General features: G+C 32.6%; 1 protein-coding gene across 4 annotated transcripts in view; it reads right to left on the reverse strand.

Annotated features, from left to right (window-relative positions):
• Nucleotides 1-5,586: 5,586 nt before the first annotated feature.
• Wdr62 (WD repeat domain 62) overlaps nucleotides 5,587-19,841 on the reverse strand; it is a 323,903-nt gene continuing 309,648 nt past the window's right edge. For all 4 annotated transcript variants that reach the window (XM_089647948.1, XM_089647947.1, XM_089647946.1 and 1 more), the window contains 7 exons: nucleotides 19,143-19,273; nucleotides 18,165-18,342; nucleotides 16,009-16,155; nucleotides 13,537-13,668; nucleotides 12,332-12,475; nucleotides 11,507-11,686; nucleotides 5,587-10,698 (listed from right to left, as the gene is read on the reverse strand). In XM_089647948.1, coding sequence (XP_089504074.1) covers nucleotides 10,577-10,698; nucleotides 11,507-11,686; nucleotides 12,332-12,475; nucleotides 13,537-13,668; nucleotides 16,009-16,155; nucleotides 18,165-18,342; nucleotides 19,143-19,273 — 1,034 coding nt within the window. In that variant the 3' untranslated portion in view covers nucleotides 5,587-10,576. The remainder of the gene's footprint in view (nucleotides 10,699-11,506; nucleotides 11,687-12,331; nucleotides 12,476-13,536; nucleotides 13,669-16,008; nucleotides 16,156-18,164; nucleotides 18,343-19,142; nucleotides 19,274-19,841) is intronic.

Raw genomic sequence — 19,841 nt, forward strand, 5'->3', positions numbered from 1 at the left:
CTAAACACGGCTAAAGCCATTGCAAGCAACGCTTTATTATTTCAGCAGTGCGATACCACTCTTGAATTAGTTCCACTGACTTGTCCCACGTATGTATTTTTTGACTTAACCTGCTTTCTCTCATCTATCTGTGATGCAAAATTAAAATTAAATAAAAATATACATACATAATAATTGTCAGTCATTTTATTACCCATTGAATATAATTTAAGAATGAAATTACATATTTTAATAATTACATTAATTATTATTTTACAGTTAAGTGGAATAATATAATTATATCAATATTATTTATCACTAGAACATTTACACACCTACATACATTTAAATTTAAAAATATGAAGGACGGGTTATTTCACAGAATTTGAACAATTCGTCAAATATCAAAGTTAATATTCAAGTTCTGTTATTATTCCGCAATGGGCCGGTTGTTTCACAGTACTCTGATAATAACAGAAATTGAATAGAACTTTCACAAAACTTAAATATTAACTTTGAAATTAGATGATTTGTTCAAATTCTGTGAAATAACCCGTCCTAAGTATCGTTTAAACAAATACTCTGTGAATATACTTAAGAATAAAGCATATAATTTCGAATGTTGTGTTGAAAGTTACGACTAAATTTGGGACATTTTACGAACAAATCGACAAATTTTCGAACGTATTGGCTATGAATTTCGTAAAGAGGTGTCATTTTTAAATACCTTAATTTATTTAAGAATGTAAATCTTGGAAGCGGAAATTAATCAACTTCCCGATAGCAAAATGCATCACTAGACCAGTCTGAAGATGCCTTTTACAAATTCATACTAAAGTTAATTTCCAACAGACATTATTAATAAATCTAATTTGGGCTTAATGGATAATTTTGAAAACCCAAATATTTTATGTGTTCGGAATTTGGAATATTCCGTTGGGTAATTTTATAACACTTATATTATCTGCCATTATTTCTACATTACCAGCCGATCGCTATTTTTGGGATCTACAGAATTATACAACCTATATTTTTAAATATGTATGTCTATTTGAATTTCAATTTTGTTATCGGTAATGAATTAATGCAAATCTTGGAAGAGGAAATTGACTCACTTCCCTACATCCGATCGAACTGAAACTCGGCAAATTGACTCGTTGTCGATGACAATGCATTATACGCATTTCTATGAAAGTACAGCAAGTTATACGAAATGAATGTAGGTCCTACCCACAGACATATGAATATATAGACTAGAAATTAAAGGTGAGGGGTAAAATCAACTGTTGAAGAACGAAGGAGGTAAAGCTGACTGTGATTCGTCAATAAATCAATCTGACAGTATATAGGCATCTCGCATTATAATATCACCATTTAGTTAATATTAATATCACCAAAAGTAAAATCTGCTTTTGAATGAATAGACATTTTTACATGGGAGCGCAAATTACTCGCCACGTTATGAACAAATTTGCGAAGTCCAAATTCGGCAAAAAAAAATTCTTCTATTTTCAGAGTCGAATATTTTGTTTACGTATTTAGTTAAGACACTTTTATAAGTGTTCATAATTTACTTCCCAGTAACAACGATGCGCACACTTGAGAATCGCTACATTCGACCAATGTTGGCTCGATGTGATAGTATATGTTTCTACAACTGATTCATATATTATACGACGTGAATAAGCTTAAAATGATGCTTACATATGGAATGTAATACGACAATTGGGTTTATTCTCTTTTTCACATCTATTTTTAAAAGTTTTCATATCACAAGCCACTATTTTGCCGTGTTATTTCATAAAATTCCTCGACCATAGCTCGACGCTAGTTCGAACAAGAATGATGACGTCACATTCTCAAGATTCACGGGAAGCCATACGCGAGCCCAGCCGGCTCCAACGGAACCGGTATGGGGAGTGGGGAATAATACGTTTTTAATCACTTAGGGCAGGTCTACTAATATTCATATGTCTATGGTCCTACCCAATCGGCATTTGGCGAGGTTGTTAACGCGACTGACTTCAATCCCTGTGAAGAAAAGTGCAATTCTCAGCCAAACTAAAAATTAGGATATTTTTTAATGTTTTATTAGACATTTAAAATATATTTTTAAAATATATTGGTTAATTTTTGAATAACACAATAATAATGAATATTTTCAAATCAAAATGTTTAGAGATATCCAACTTTGGCATACGGGGGGGGGGGGAGGGGGTTAAATTTGGTTCATATTCAAAACAAAATATTCCATCTCAATTTTGGTTTATGTCACACCTGAATCAAATCCGTTACACTTATTATGGCTTACACCCGCTTATGGAATGTTCGCATTAGTGCATACTTGAGCCATTTTTGGTTGTTAATGCATATTTGAGCCATTTTTGGTCATTAATGCACATTTGAGCCATTTTTGGTCATTAATTTATATTTGAGCCATTTTTGGTCGTTAATGCAAAATTTTAGCCATATTGGTCATTAATGCATATTTGAGCCATTTTTGGTCGTTAATGCAAATTTTAGCCATATTGGTCATTAATGCATATTTGAGCCATTTTTGGTCGTTAATGCAAATTTTAGCCATATTGGTCATTAATGCATATTTGAGCCATTTTTGGTCGTTAATGCATATTTGAGCCATTTTTGGTCGTTAATGCATATTTGAGCCATTTTGGTCGTTAATTCATATTTGAGCCATATTGGTCATTAATGCATATTTGAGCCATTTTTGGTCGTTAATGCATATTTGAGTCATTTTTGGCCAATAATGCATATTTGAGCCATTTTTGGCCGATAATGCACATTTAAGCCTTTTTTCATCAAATGCGTAATTCATCCACTTTATTCTTCAAACTATGAGCTGTTCAAATGGGAAATGGTGGATTTTTTGTCTTTCTGAAGAAACGGGCTATTTTTGGAAACAGTTTTTTTTCGGCAATTCAGATATTTCTTTATTTCAAATAAGATTTCTAGTAGAGATGGCCGATGGCCGGATTTGAATTAACTGTTTTTATTTTAATTTTCTTAAAGTCTTTTTGATTTTGGCTTCTGACAATCATTTAAAGAAGATTATGTTGTACTTTGTGGATTGGAAATTTTAATAAATCAACAACATTAATCACATAGATAACAGTTCGATCTCCAGTGTTATTTATCGTACAGAGTGAAAATTTTGTTTTGTTTCGTACTAACGGGTAAGAACCGACCTACATTTCTTATTATGCAAATAAAATTTAATATTTTTTGTTTGTTTTACCGTTTACAGTGGGGCTTTATAAATTATGTTGATTATTTAATTTGAATCACAGAAGTAAAATATGGGAACCATTATTGCTGTGAATTTATAATTAATAATATTATTATTTGGTGTTACCTAAAATTATTGAAAATATTAGTCGCACAAGCTTTCTTTAAAGCACAGTTTTTAGTTGTGTTTAGTTGCAACAATACTGTTTATTCATTAGTTAAGCATTGTTTGCATGGATTTATTTGGATGGATAATGATTGATAGTAATAAATTATTTATAACGATTGCCATAACATACACACATACCTACTGCGGTCTTTGACAGATGATTTCAGAATTAATTACTTCTTATTTTTCAAGAAAGGTTAGCATAGTTATTTTTAATGTGAATACCGCGCGAAAGTCCCAACTGCTTTCTACCTTCTGGAACCGGTGGGACTATGGCATCCCCAATTGGGGTACACGGAGAAAAATGATTGAAAAATTTAAAAAAATTGCTAATTTATTAAAAATCTCTTCAAGTTAAAAACGGGATTACATGCCTTTAACGAATGAATTCATGTTTCATAATAAACTTATAGTACATTTCGAATGCCTTATCACAATAATATTTACTTTGGTTCCATGATAACTTAACACAGTGACAATTCAACACACTTTTAAAAAGTGATACAAAGTCATTAGTAACGATGAAAAAAAAAAAAAAATTTAACCTAACCTAACCTAATTAACCCAGTTAATAAAGTTTTTGTTTCATCACTTTCCATGACTTTATATAACTTTTTAAAGATGTGATGAATTATCATTGTGATGATTTATTCGGTCACCATTTACTTTATATGACGATATAACATTATCCGATATTGTATAAATGAATTCAAAATGTACTAAAATCTTATCAGGCAACATGTTAAATTAATTCGTTAAAGGCCTGCAATCCCATTTTTAACCAGATTTTAATTTGAAGAGATTTTAAGTAAATTAGCAATATTCATTTTCTGTATATGTTGTGAGGATGAAGAGACTGGGGAAGGGAAGAAGATGAAGAAAAAAAAATACCTGACTATTCAAATCTCGTCACCAAACATTTCATCCCAAGCAACGTTTCGATTATGAATGGAGTTTTTTCACCGGGCCGACACTGAACATCACATATACAAATGTATGAAATTTTGTGTTTATTTAAATTTTCCAAAAATCTCAACACATTCTAAACTTATCTTAGGTGATTTTAAATTAAATTCATTTTAATGTAACTCATAAACCAAGGAAGCTACAATGCTCGTACCTGATTGTTACAAATAATTTTACAAGAAATATAGAGACAGAAATGTTGCTCTAATATATCACAAGTTTAAAGAAATATTTAGAATGTAGAAATATGTTGGAATAAACAATAAATAAAGTTTTCCTTCTGATAAATTGACATGTGTTAATCTGAAAGTTCAAAATAAAGTATTTTGAACTCGATTAACTTTTCAATTCGTCAAACTAAATACATACAAAATAAATAAAATGATTGCTAACTATTTATTACAAATTTATACTTATGAATAACTCAAATATTATTGCTGTAAATATGATTAATGTTTCTTTAACCCTTTCAAACCATATTTATATTTGATAATACATAGATATTCAAAACCTTTTCCTCCCTATATAATGAATAAAAAATGGCAGTTTACGTTTTCTAACTACCCACTATTTTTTCATTGAATTCTGGCTACTCATTAGCCATTAATGTTTATATTTTGACAGATGATTTTTTGTTTTACCTCCATTTCAGCACCATATAAATGTTTTTTTAAAGGTAAGGTATGAAGGTACTGTTTAAATTCGTAAAATTTTGATTTATTTTTGATACAGTATGTTATATGATTTGTCAATTAACTGCAAAACACCGTCTGAGACCTAATGTTTTTTTTGTTGGTAAAGTTAATGAATTCCGCTACACTCATGCATTTTTTTGTTTAATAACACTTGATGTCAACTTAATTATTACTGGAAACTACTATTTAAGTTGGGGGAGATGGAAAAACACGCAAAAATAGGTTATTAGGTTGTTACTTTGGGTTATTTTAATAATTTATGCATATTTCCTAACTTTCAAACTTAACTTTGAGAAAAAATTGAACTTTCATGCATCTCTTACCATCTCCCCGAAATAAATAGTTATTTCTTGTAGTAATTAAGTAAGTAATATTAAGTGTGAATTCGCTAACTTTACCTTTCGAATAATTCTATAAAGTTTCACCAAATGTGTTTTACTACTGCCAGTTTTAATTTGGGTCTGAAAGGGTTAAATACGAAGATTGGGAAGAGGATATGGTTCAGGAATATGTAATTAGTAAACGCCAGCGTTACATTTTCACGATCAATATATTTTACATGTATATAATTAATAACAATAGTAATTAGTACCATATTATGACAAAGTTAATAAATTAATTATTATTTCACATTCACGCTACTAAACATTCGCAACTTGCAAACCGACATTTTTTCTACATTAATTCACGGTCAGTCTAATAATGGAATATTTATCATTAGGTACACCAAATTATTATTGTGAAATGCTCTCTCTTGTATTGCTTCTTTACAATCTTTATTGTGGTGTGAATCAATCAATCTGAATTACATATAGGTGATGCATTAGCAACACAAACAATTCAAATTGCATGTATTAGTAACTCAGTCAGTCCAAGGTGGTGATTAGTAACGCAATCAATCCCCACTTAATGAAATAGTAACATTACAATTCCAAATCGGATGAATTAGTATCACAATCAACGCCAATCAATTGAAATAGCAACACAACACTCCGAAAGTACCAGCCACACTAACAATTGAAATTGCATTTTTTAATAGCTCAATCAATCCAACACTAATAAATTAGTAGCACTATCAATCTGCACTTGATGAAATAGTAGCATCACCAATCCAAATTGGATTAATTAGTGAAACAACAATCAATGCAAATTGATTGTGTCACCAATTAATAACAAATGAAATAGTAACACAACACAATCTAAAAGTGATGTAACAGCAACAAAAACATGTGTTATTAGCTCAATCAATCCGAAGGTGAAGAATTAGAAGCACAATCAATCTACACTTTATGAAGTAGAAAAATCACTAATTCAAACAGGATGCAATTGAATCGCAATCAATACTAATTTTTTTTTTTTGTTTTTTTTTTATATATACTCCACACAGGAGGCCCTGAAGAAAATAATTTCCCTCGGGGCCTATGTCATCTTTGGGGATGCTGTTTGGAGGGTCTTTTTTTGGAGAGGAAGGAGTGAACATGGGTCTTGAAGAGTCCCATGTTGTAGGAGGGAGGAAACACAGAGGCCGGCAGTTCGTTCCACAGCCGAGCTGTTGAACTTAAGAACGAATCGATTGAACTTAAGAACGAATCGATTGAACTTAAGAACGAAACGAACGAATTGATTGGAATAGTAAAACAACACCCCGAAAGTAAATGCATCGGCAACACAAACAACTCAACTTCCATGATTCAGTAGCTGCATCAATCCAAAGGTGATGAATTAGTAACACAATCAATCTGCACTTGATAAAATTGAAACATTATTTCCACAAATGGGATGAATTAGTATCACAATCAAACAAGAAAGAAATTGACTGCACAATCATAACATCAGTTTTTCACAATCGGCTTATTTCAATAAAAAATCCACACAGTTTTAATATAAACATTATTTTTTATTAATATGGCATGGATTAATACATTGAGCGTGACTCACTATATTCAATAATTACCCTTTTGAGTTTCTAAATAACTAAAATGCGAAGCTTTGCAGAGAATAAATGCTTTAAAAAATAATTATTGAGCAAAACGTTTGGTCTCGTAAGATGGATGAAATTTAAAATTTTTTTTATTCAAATATTCATTTTATTTTTGTCCTTGCCGAACAGCAAGTCACGCCCATATTGTTATCAGTAATTATTTTTATAACAGCAATAAATAAATAGTTATTATCAGCAGAGAATTCACAACACTATTGCAAGAACTATTTGTGACTTACGCGCTGAACAGATAATACCGAGAACCGCGATCTCATAAAAATCGTCGTCCACCCAAAGCGGAAATAATCTGACCTTCTGACAGAATACGCCAGAGGCCTGAGAGGAGCTAAGACTTTTCGAATCCTAGGCTATCCTAAAAATAAATTCGGACGCACGGACAAGCCCACAGGGCACTTCTACGGGTTTATCTGTGCAATGCGTTTAATTTTTTTCTATATAATAATTTGTCAGTGTTCCTGTCTACCTCTGGGTAGGCAGAGATGATAGAGTTCCACATGCGTGCACGTTTATTTGTTAAATATATTGATTACGAGACAGTTGTAAACTCTCGTGCATTCATCTTTGATTGACTATTAAACATTAAATTGTGCATTTTATTATTGAATAATGATTAAGATAAATACAAAATAAATATTTTTCTTGTAAATACATCATGTTTGTCAGTAGAGTGTAAAAGAATATTATCATATTATTATTGTAAGTATAATTATTTCAAGAAACCAAAGATCAATTCCTCATTCAACATGTAGTTTGCAATTCACCGTTTACGGACGCTTTAAGTTACTTTTTAGGATATAACTGCCGGGTATGTTTATTGTCAGCATGATTCTGATTTCGTAAGTCATAGTTTTAACCTGCACGTGGGGGCCTAGCAAGGTAATATCGATAATGAAACGTAATGGATACGACAAATTAAGTGCAACGAACGTGCGACTCAAGTCTTGTATGAGAGAGATGGCATGATGCAGATTGTTAATTGCCATCCTAATGTCATAGTAAAAACTGAATGAAAAGGGCCATTACAGTGAGCTAGTAAAAAGGAGTTTTCATAGCTCCTGAGCTAGTGATGGAAATGACGATAAGCTGAAAAATGTTACACTGACCTACAGATTCTGAACAGAAAAGATTAATTGCTAATTTCATGATGCCAGAGCTCACCGGTCTAGAGAGTTATGACGAGAAAAATGCACAGCTTTTATGTTTTTAATTAAATATTTATTTACAGTACAAAAACACGTAGGTTAAAATAATTCAGTTATTAAAATCAGAATTTTGCTGATAAATACAATATTGTCATTGCGCTTGCAAAAACGGCTATGTCCTGAATTTCAGCTAAAACGTTTTATACGCCAAAAATTTCTAAAAAAAGTCAAGGAATCTGGCCCAATCTCCGCTATGTGCATCAGTTTAGCTGTTATCGCACAGTACTCATTCAAACTTTGTTTTTCGATGCATTTGAATACAAAACTGCAAAGTTATTTACTTCCCCTGGGAAAATTTGATAAAACTCAAGTAGGTGGTCTTGCAAGCGTAACGACAATATCTAGTAAGGCAGAATTTTTTGAATTTTAGATTTTCATAAAATATTATGTGTTTTATCGACTCTTTATGCGTAAATAACTTTCGACGGAATATTAAATTTACAAATATAATTCCTGTAATAATTCTGATGCATTAAAAAAATCATACCAGTAATATTTCTGTATCTCAGACAAAGATACAGAATACAAATGATTCACCCAAAAATGACTACATATCGATAAGTCTGGTAAGTATGAAAACTTTACTACCAAGACATCCTTTACTACCTACCAAAGTTAAAAGTAAAAAAAATTTCAAGATGTCAACTATTTTTATAGATGTTTGGAATTTGTAAACTGATTACTAGGGTAAAAGTCATCAATCCGTGAGCCCAAATAGTTTTATTGTGATGGGCTTACCTTGTGTATTCTATATCTATGCATTTACCAAGAATACATACACATTGCAACTATTAGTGACACATACATTTTATATTTCGTTGTTAGTGACATTTCCATATTGAAAGCATAAATTGTTAAATTAGTGTCTTAAAACCAAAATGAGTAGAATATTAATAGTTTTTTTTAATGGCAAAGCTTATAAAAGACAATATACATTAGATAATAATTAGTTTTGACAATTCCTTAGTAAAAGTTTTAATATCTTTGTTACTCAACCTAATCTAAGAAAGACGTAATCCTTGCGTTTTGGCTTTGCTTAGACCACTAACACATTATTTTCTACTGACGATATCCACTAACGCACTTACAATGTGAAAGATTCGATATTATAATTATTTGTTCTTTAGAAGAACAGTCACAAACAAAATTATTAATCACTAAGATTTTTTTAATGATTTTTCATTTCAACGAATCACAAATGTGGACAATTTTTGTCAAATTTTCTCAACACAACAAACAAAAGTTGCTGTATTCAATAATATTTGTTATAAATTTTTTTTTATTTTGAAATAAGTTTTTCAACCAGATTTAAAAATTGAATCAGTGTAAAGGGAATTCTTCATAATATTATTTTGTTTACCATTATTTAGTAAGTGGATTATTTAATTAATAATTACATAAGACCATTTTCAAAATGCAAACAAAATTATTATGTAGAATTCACGAAACAGAAATGATTCACTTTTTCTACAAGTTACACAAATTTTTTTCTAACCACGATTTCACATACTATTTATATTAAAAAATCACATATTCTTCTAAACATACACAAAACATTTATGACACTTTCCGATTTAAATTGTATTAATTATTGTTAAAAAAAAGAAAAAAAAAAAAACAGGACACGTACCATAAAAATGCAAAATCTTTAAATATCGCTACAACGATTTTTCTTCCAATCCTGTTTCCGTCACAACATTACAACAATAAAAAACAATATAATACACAAAGAAAAAAACAAGTGTCAATAATCACGGTAACGTTGCATAATTATGTAACTTACAGGTAACGATAAAAAAATTACACGCATATCGAAAGTCTTTGATTACATGCACTAAAATGTGATTTCCACCATTTTAAAAGCAAATTCCTACATTTGTAAGTGGGTCACACCAACTCAGAAATGTTTTCCTGCACTTAAAAGTAAATCAACCAATATAATAGTGATGTCTCGCCAACATAAGTGGTTTCCACTAATTTAAAATTGAGTTTTGTGCACTTTGTGTGATGTTTTGCCAATGTTAAGTGGTTTACAAGTGTGCAAGATGCACTTAAATGCGTTTTTACATCTTTTTAAAAGATAATAAGAAAACCTTCTTTGAATTTGAAAGTGGTTCTTACACATCAAAAAGTGGTTTCAACACACTTATACAAAATTTCGTCACAATTGAAAATGGTGTCACTTAAACAGAAAACTTAACGGCATTTTCAGAATCGAAAATGGTTATGCACTACACACTAGCGTGGCTTTGTTACACCAGTTCCACTAAGTCTAATATGACACTTGGCAGCGACTGTCCGGGGAGCGGGGTGCGTACTAGCTGTCCTGGGCAGAGGCGTATGCGCCGGTGTTGTTGGAGCCCAACTTGTTCACTATGTTGTAGAGGAGGTCAGAGTACTTGTCCATGACGCACAGTTCTCCATTGGTTGCCGGGAGGGCTGGAAAAAAGGAGTATTATTAATGATATGTCGTTACTGACAACGTTAGTTATTTGTCAACGTTCCTGAGCACGACTGCAGATTCAAATGCACGAGTGTTAACAAATAACCGAACATCTTCTTGGCTTGCACCTGACTTTGAAACCTACTGGTGAAGATTGGCCTGGCATTAGCTGATACTGAAGACAGTTGAAGTGGGTTTGTTCTGACTTAACCCCTCCTCGTTGTGTTTCCTTTACTGTCATGGTGAAAAACATGATCTAAACGGTATTAGAAAGAGAAAACACCACGATTTATTTTCAAATCTAGAAGTTAACTACAGAAGAATTAGAATGTACACTTTATAAAACCAAAGGTACCGACCGCAATTTGAAAAAAATGTATGAAACTTTGCGAAATTTTTAGTGAAACAACAAAAAAAATTAAGTTTGAATTTGAATTAAGTTAAATAAAAAGGAAAGTGTTAGTATTCCAAAAATTATATGTTTATCTCTAAATAGTAAGAAACAAAGTCACTATCCGCGTCTGTCTGTTTGTGCGCTTAGTTCTTCTAAACTATGCAACAGAGTTCTTCCGGAAGGTTTATATATATATAATGCATGGATATTATATTTATTGAAAGTAGAGAAAAGTCTAGCAACGCCGGGTACACGTCAGCTAGTCTTTAAATCTATATCATCATCTTTCAAAAACAGCTTTTAGTTTTCAGATACATTAAGAAATATTCCATTTATTTGGATTTTATTGCAAAGAGGAAATACTCCGACCTTCTGACAGAATATGCCAGAGGTCTGAGGGATTAATGTACCTTTGCTGACCAGCTGGTCCAGTGTCCGGGACATAGAGTTGATGGGCAGCGAGGCGTGCTCGCTGTTGCCGTTGTCGTCCTCCAGCGAGGAGACCAAGCTGTCCATGCCCCCGTTGGGACGGCTACGCCCCGTGGCCTGTGATAGCATCTTCTGCGCCTCCACCATGGCCGACTCCAGACCTGAGAATTCAGATAGCCAATTTGGAAACATTCAGATACGATACACATAATAAATACACAGGGTGAAAAGGTAGTGTCAACAGGGAGAGATTCAATAAAATATACTTATACATACAGTAGAACCCCGTTAATTCGAAAAAACGCGTAATTCGAAATTTTCACCAGAAAAATATCCACAGAAAATTTTTTTCATACAAAATGGTTTTTTAATTCGAAATTCGTTAATTCGTAATTTATTTTTGATGTCTGCTGGATTTCGAATTAACGAGGTTCTACTGTAACAACAACAATGCAAAGCTAATTGAATATCACTCAGGACAAAACAATTCATTGCATCCCACATAATACTAATTTTATAGAGGACCAGAATATTTATTATAGATTTGTACCAGAATACGACGAGTAATACGCTAAGTGTAAGACGAAACTTTGTTTATGATATTTATTTTTAGGTAGAATAAAACGCTACCCGAGTTAAAGAATGTTAGGTAGAGCAATGAAATTTATCAGTAGCCGTTGCGATCTTTCGTGGGTTTTGCCTGAATATTGTGAAATGAAAGTTGTAGTATATAAAAGTATGATGTAATAAACACTGTGGGCTAGATTAATACTAGCTATATAACGTGAAATTTTATGAGTGGTTACCGTGCAGCATGTCGGCATTATCGGAGAACTTGTCCAAGTGACTCTGGTCGCGCGGGCTGTCAGAAAGGGTGCTGTACATCTGCACGATCTTGGCGGTGAGGCGCGTCAGCTGCTGGGCCAACTGCTGGCACGCCATCGGAGTCACTGCAACACAGACAAACAGACGGAACGGATTTTTTAATTCGTACATCATAAAATAAATTATAAAAATATAGCGCCAAATCATCCATAAATTAGTTGAAAAATTGTATAATAAATAAGATTGGGAATAAATGCACGCAAGAAGAAGATGGAAAAAAAACACATGCCATGGATATAAAATTGAAAAATTTAATAGCCCTCCATACTAGTGACCAAATTTTTGTAAAAGTATTGCTTGCTTTTATAACAATTTTACTACAAATTGCAAAAAAATCGAAAATGTTATGTAATATTGAAACATTTTTCTATAATTTTCATGTTTTAACCCTTTCAGACCGTTTGTGTATTTAAAAATAAATATAATTCTGAATTTTTTCTTCCCTATCTACAGGGAGGAAAACAAAATTGGCAGTTTTCGTTTTTCAATTGGCTTTGCATTTTCTTTTTGTGATTTTTTTAAAAATGCATTTCTTGTGATCTTCTTTATTCTTTGGCTAAATAATATCTTATACATTGAACATCTCAATATTTACCTGATTAAATTGACTATTTAGTCAAATCACAATCTAAATTGGTTGAATGAATTCAAATTTAAACATGGAAATCGAAATTGAAAGAAAAATGAGTTAATGTTTTTTTTGGCGTGTTATCGCTTAGATCTTCAATTAAATATTAGATAGTGTTATTAATTTTATCATGTGAATACCGTAAAAGAGGGACAACTGCTTCCCGCCGTCCGGAGGCTTAACATCCCCAATTGGGGTATGTTGCGAGGCTGAAGGAAGTGGGGAAGGGAAGGACACGGGGAAGAGGAAGGTTAAGAAGTACCTGGCTACTCAGATTTGGTCATAAAACGTGGTTAAAGCCATTTCAAGCAACGTTTCGATGGTGGTATTTCACCAAGGCTGTACTCAAATTATCTAGAATTCTGAAACTCAACAGTAAAATACATGAATGATTGAATCTTAGATTACACAGTACTTTAACAAGAATTCTGTCACTAGGGTGGAGGCTCGGTAACACATAAAATCACTGTCCAGAGAAGGGCATGCCCCACCACCAACCTTGTCCAGTGCTGGGGTCCAGGGCCGCATTCCCTCCTATGGACGGAGCTGAATGCTTCCTGGACGGAGCCGTCAGCCGATGGGTCACCTCTCGGGCCTTGGACGAGAGATCTCTCTCGCTGCCGCTCCGACCTACACGGGGAGAAGAGGGTTAATGGAAGATGAAGTGATGAAGACATGCTGTGTTAGATACATTTGACAGATACATTTAAAGGGTGATAGGTACTTGACGAGAGAATTATAGATATGAACTTTGATATTACCGGTTAGTAGCCGAGAAGACGAGTCCTCTATCATTGCACAAATAACATTTCCTCACTACAAATACAATTCTATATTGTTTTCTTTCAAAGAATATATATTTTTTGCTATTATATTTTATAATGTTTTGGTTTATTAAATAAATGAGATATTTCGAAGTAAGTAAGACAATTAATAGGCCGTGATTGACATGTATATTGAGTTTACTGCATGTGATGTTAGTCCTTATTTCAGAAGCGAGGATTGAGTTAACCCAGAGTTAATAGGCCGTGATTGACAGGTATATTGAGTTTGCTGCATGTGATGTTAGTCCTAATTTCAGAAGCGAGGATTGAGTTAACCCAGAGTTAATAGGCCGTGATTGACAGGTATATTGAGTTTACTGCATGTGATGTTAGTCCTAATTTCAGAAGCGAGGATTGAGTTAACCCAGAGTTAATAGGCCGTGATTGACAGGTATATTGAGTTTACTGCATGTGATGTTAGTCCTAATTTCAGAAGCGAGGATTGAGTTAACCCAGAGTTAATAGGCCGTGATTGACAGGTATATTGAGTTTACTGCATGTGATGTTAGTCCTAATTTCAGAAGCGAGGATTGAGTTAACCCAGAGTTAATAGGCCGTGATTGACAGGTATATTGAGTTTGCTGCATGTGATGTTAGTCCTAATTTCATAAGCGAGCATTGAGTTAACCCAGAGTTTCTCAAAATTAGCCCGCTCTTAAAAGATATTTCTAATAACATCTAACAGGTTGTTTCATTTTGTTTTTCTAACCTTGTTGTTTTTTTTTTAAGTTACATTGTAAAATAAAACAAAAATAATTAAAAAAAAAAAAACAAAAAAAAACGTCAACATAGTTTTTTTTTTTTTTAATTATTTTTTTTGCTTTCACCCATTAGGGGTGATGATCTTGCCCTAATATGGCCATCATAGGAAATGTTGAAGAAATACAACAACAAAAAAAAATTTCAATATCAAGTAGGTACCAGTCACCCTGAAAACAGAAGAAGACCGAAGTATAAAAGATTATTTCCAAGGTTGCCATGCAAATGAAAACAAAAACACAATACTTTTGTAAGGTTAACGCCTCAAGTTAAAGGTCTCCTTGATTAGCATATTATATAGTAGAAAATATTTGGTCAATTTCATCCGAAGTAAGATAAAATTAACCTTACTTCGGGCACACAGACACTCCCACAATACACTTCCACAGGTTTATCTCTTCAGTGATTGTTATGGATTCTGAACACGGGTTCAGAAGATATTTAAGATTCAAATGACCATCCCAAGCACAAATCATACACCAACTTTCCTGCATTACCACCAAATATTATAACTATTCCATGTACAGAAGGAACGTACACATGACTATTATTTTTAATTCAATATGAACCTGTTAACCCCTGGGTACTTTTGAGATTTTGTCATCAAGTTACTTTAGAAGATCTGTCAGATTCACGATTTATTTAGAAATATTTCCGTTTGACGTTGATTTTCAAAAAGATCCGCTGTTTTTTAATGTATCCCAAAATGGAATACCGTTTTTGAAAGCAGATAAAAGACTCTTTCAGATTATAATATTATAAATTGATTATAATATATGAATTAAAATTTCGATTTAAAATACAGAATATTTTTTCCAATATTTTTGTCACTTAAAAATAGTGTTCTTGTAAACTGTAAAAATAACTTGATACAAAACTAAAAACACATTTAATTACACAAACGAATTATAAAGGATATTGTCAGTACATTTTTTTTCATTTCATATAAAAGAAATTAATAAAAAATACACAAAGTTTAACAAATATTTCGCAACGTGAAAGCAATGGCGGTCGATGACTTGGATTTTTAAGATTCATTTGACGATGGAATTTATATGATTTATATATGATTGACTTTTAAATGCAAATACGAAGCGTGTTGTTGCCACTTTCGAACACTGCTTGAATCATGTACCTCCAATAGTACAAAAGGAGAAGTATCAGCTTTTGCTGTAAAGTACACGAAAATACTCCATTGCTGTCAGTGATCTGTTTGCAAAAGGACACTATGCAGATTCAAGACTTTAATGACGTTTTTAGACTTATTTGAGGTGGAGCACACATGGTGTTCAATTTGTAATATATATTCAAACACCTTTGTGAATTATGTGTATGTTCCCCCCATGCATAGATTTAATATAAGATGTAGATATGATTTAGTACTAACCCACAGCCCTCCGCTCGCCCTGTGCGTCCACGATGGAGCGGGGAGGTCTTGGGGGCACGGCGGGTTTACCGCTGCCACCCCCCCGACCTTCCGCCGCTCCTGCCTCCTCAGAACTGGAATCTTCTTGACCCACGGTGGAGAGATTCACTGCAAGTAATGGCAATTAATGGTTATTAAGTGTTGAGGATTATGTAATTACTTTAGATGGAAATACCATGGCGCGAGTCAAGGAGCCTTTTGCACACATCAAACCTTTTGAACAAAAGTGTTTAAAAGTCACTTAAATTTAGTGTACGGTAAAGTACCCAATATCTGGTACACTAACTTTTTGTTATTTATTAATGATGTTTTATATATTTTCGATGATGTTCATGTCCTAATGTTTGCAGATGATCTAAAATTATTCAAGGCAATAAGACATGTTAATGATTGCCATATATTGTCAAATAACTTGTCCAAACATTTTATATGGTGTCAAGAAAATAACTTGCAACCTAACATAAACAAATGTCAAATTAGAAGGTTTTATCAAATAAGGAATTCTATAATTTTTGGTTATTCTATTAGTGATATGTATATCATTAGTTTCTGTCTCTGAAATCAATGACTTGGGTATATGGTTTGATATGAAACTCAATTTTATAAATCATATCCAACAAAACTTATAAAATTTTGGGCTTTATTTTAAGATTATCTAATGATTTTCACAATATCTACACTATCAAAACATTGTATATGTCACTAGTAAGGATTCATATTGAGTATAATTTCACAGTTTGGTCTACAAATTATGAAGTTCATTCGCACACCATTGAAAGAATCCAAAATAAATACTTAGATATGTAAATTTTAGAATAGGTATTCCTAGAGAATGCCTAGATTACGGCTACCTTGATTATTCATTACATTTATTAAAATTATCCGAATGAAGAATTATTTGTGATTTAATGTGTTTGTTTAAAATTATTAATTCGTTATTGAATGCCCCCTTATTTCATTCCATGTTCCTAGCAGGACAGTTACAAGACAGTACCTACCATACTATTGTAGCAATTCTTCTACAACTTTGCAGTACTACGCGCCTATGAGACGAATCCATATACTCCGATGTTGTAGATATATTTAGATCAACAATATTCCGATATAAGTTCTCTTTATTACATTTTATGACTTCAAATAGAACTGTTTCATTTGGTGAAATTTAAACCATTATAAACAAAACAGAGTAATGACTCTGGATGTGCAAAATGTACTTGATCGATTTTTGTATCTAATTATCAAATGATATTTATTTTTTGTACTTAGGTATTAAATTTCTGCATTATTTTAACTGTATTATGTCTGTAAAATCCCTACGGGTGTTCAATAAATAAATAAATAAATTAATTAAAGAAAAACAAAAACATTACATGGTGATTAACCACTTATGGACCACGCCCGAGTATACTCGGGTGGCCAGAATTCGGAATTCATACTAAAGAAATTTTTAAATTATTTTTTCACACTATGCACCACCAAATCAATATTCAGTCCCATTTTGGGCCCAAAATGGCTTTTATATGAGGATATATATTTTGAGTAAATAAAATTCATTGATAAAAAAAAAGTGTTTTAAAAAAAAGAGATTTCCATTTTTAATTTTTAAATGATTACTGAAGGGGTTAAAATGAATAATAATAATAAATTTGTCTAATGACAAAATAATACATTTTTAAATGCCACGGAAATAACAAAATATAATAAATAATAAAAATTACACATTATTTTTATTTTAGAAAATGTGTTGTTTATGACACTGATAACTGGCATGACCAAATTCACTCCCAGATTCACTCACTGGCCAGATTTAGAGAAGATGTAACAAAAACACAACCACTCTTTTATAAAATCTGCTATTATCATAACTTGGGGGTAGATGGCGCCATTTTACAAATAAGACAGTGTTAAAAAACATATTGTAATATGGAGGCCTATTATACAGTTTTTATTGAAGACCTGCCACTTATTGGAGCCCTGTCAAGTTTTGGGTTCACCACCTTAACTAGGTACTCATCAATGTTACTTTATTAAGACAGTAACTTCCTGCAACCGATGGTATACTTTATAAACTAAAAATTTGTAAGTATGATATTGATTAAACGTTGAATATAAATTACCTGAGCTGTATGCTGGTTGCACCCCTCTCCGCCTGGCTGCAGCCGGTGCCACCTTGTTCTGTGAGCTGATGGTGGGGCGCATCAGACCCCCGCCACCACCGCCACCCCCTCCTCCTCCTCCCGCTCGCAGGTTGCTCCGCCCATTCATCCCGACGCCTGCTTCTGACTCCGAATCACTCTGGAATAACAGATTCACAATTATGTCAAACAAGCCTTTTATATTTTGCCTTATTCTCAGTATGGCCCTGGCAAAAACCACCAATCATAATCTAAACATTTCTTGATATGGCTTGTTTCATTACCAGATCTGAATAGCAAGAAACTCCTCACCTTCCTCTTCACCATCTGCTTCCCCTCCCCACCCCCTTCGGTCTCATACATACACAATTTGGAATGTTATAAACCCTCTAGCTCTGGGGAGTTGGAAGGCTTGCGCGGTATTCACATAATTCATTAACCCTTTAAATATTAGGAAACCAAATTCATATGATATTTGGGACCAAATTTGGTCATATGCATAAAATTCAAGTCATGTTTCACTTAATCCCCTCTGTTTTCTATATATTTTAACTTCTATCACATAAGAAATTGAGTTTGAACAAAATCAGCGTTCACCTTAGTGGTTATTGTTGGGACTCTTGTGCAGTGTTCACATATTTATATATTGATTTTCGGAAAATCAACAGTTTACATTTTTTTCAGTTTGTACATAAGTATTATATAGCCAAAATAAAACCAATTATGGATTTCCTCCTTGTGACTTTACCTCTACCTAGACAGCATAATAAGGAATAAGTAAATTAAATATAGAATTGTAACCAGCCATGGACTCAAGAATCTAATGAAGCATGAAGCCATCATAAGATTCCGTGGGTTTCTAAAGCTGCAACAGGCTGTCCATATTAATAAATATACCATAAGTATACAAAATAGGGTTTAAAACTGCCTATATTCAAATCAAGAATCAGAGAAACGAACCTGGTTGAGAACTCCGACGCTGCTGCTTCTCGTCATATTAGATGAGAATTGCTTGGAATGTCTTCCCGTTTGTGTTCTGGATCCTGACAGCTTGCTGTTACTGCCACCTATTGACGATTTGCCTGAAGCCGCTACAACATTAATAAATAAATTCCTTACAATTTGCACTTTGTCATTTTCAAGACTACTCATAAAGGTATAAAATTAGTATAATATCGTTGTGTGGCATGCAATAACACGAAAATGATGTGAAACAAATTGTTCAGGAGAAAGAAAAACCACAACACATTATGCAGTATTGTCAAAAAATGACCAACTTTTTAAAAATAAAAATATTCGGCATTTTGTGGATGAACATCTCTAGAGAAAATGATTTCAGAAAGAAAGGCATTAAAAATCACTTTTGGAAATTTGTCACATTCATGGAATTACACACTTAACAACGATATTGTATACTGTATTTACAGACATATAAAAGTTCACAACAATTTAAGAATTCTGAAAAAAAAATCTGAAGCCCATTTACCACCTTCATAAAATGCATAAAATAATAGCAGTAAGCTCTCATCAAATTCTACCAAACAGATACATTTAAATCAGAATTAAAAATTGCAAAATACTACGCATAAAAACCATAATATAATATAGGAGCTAATAAAATCTATGCGTAAGATAATACCCATTAAGAATAGTTGTTAA

This window comes from Hesperophylax consimilis, chromosome 27 (assembly GCF_061612785.1).
Source record: "Hesperophylax consimilis isolate HC1 chromosome 27, BYU_Hcon_1.0, whole genome shotgun sequence".
Taxonomy (NCBI): Eukaryota; Metazoa; Arthropoda; class Insecta; order Trichoptera; family Limnephilidae; genus Hesperophylax; species Hesperophylax consimilis.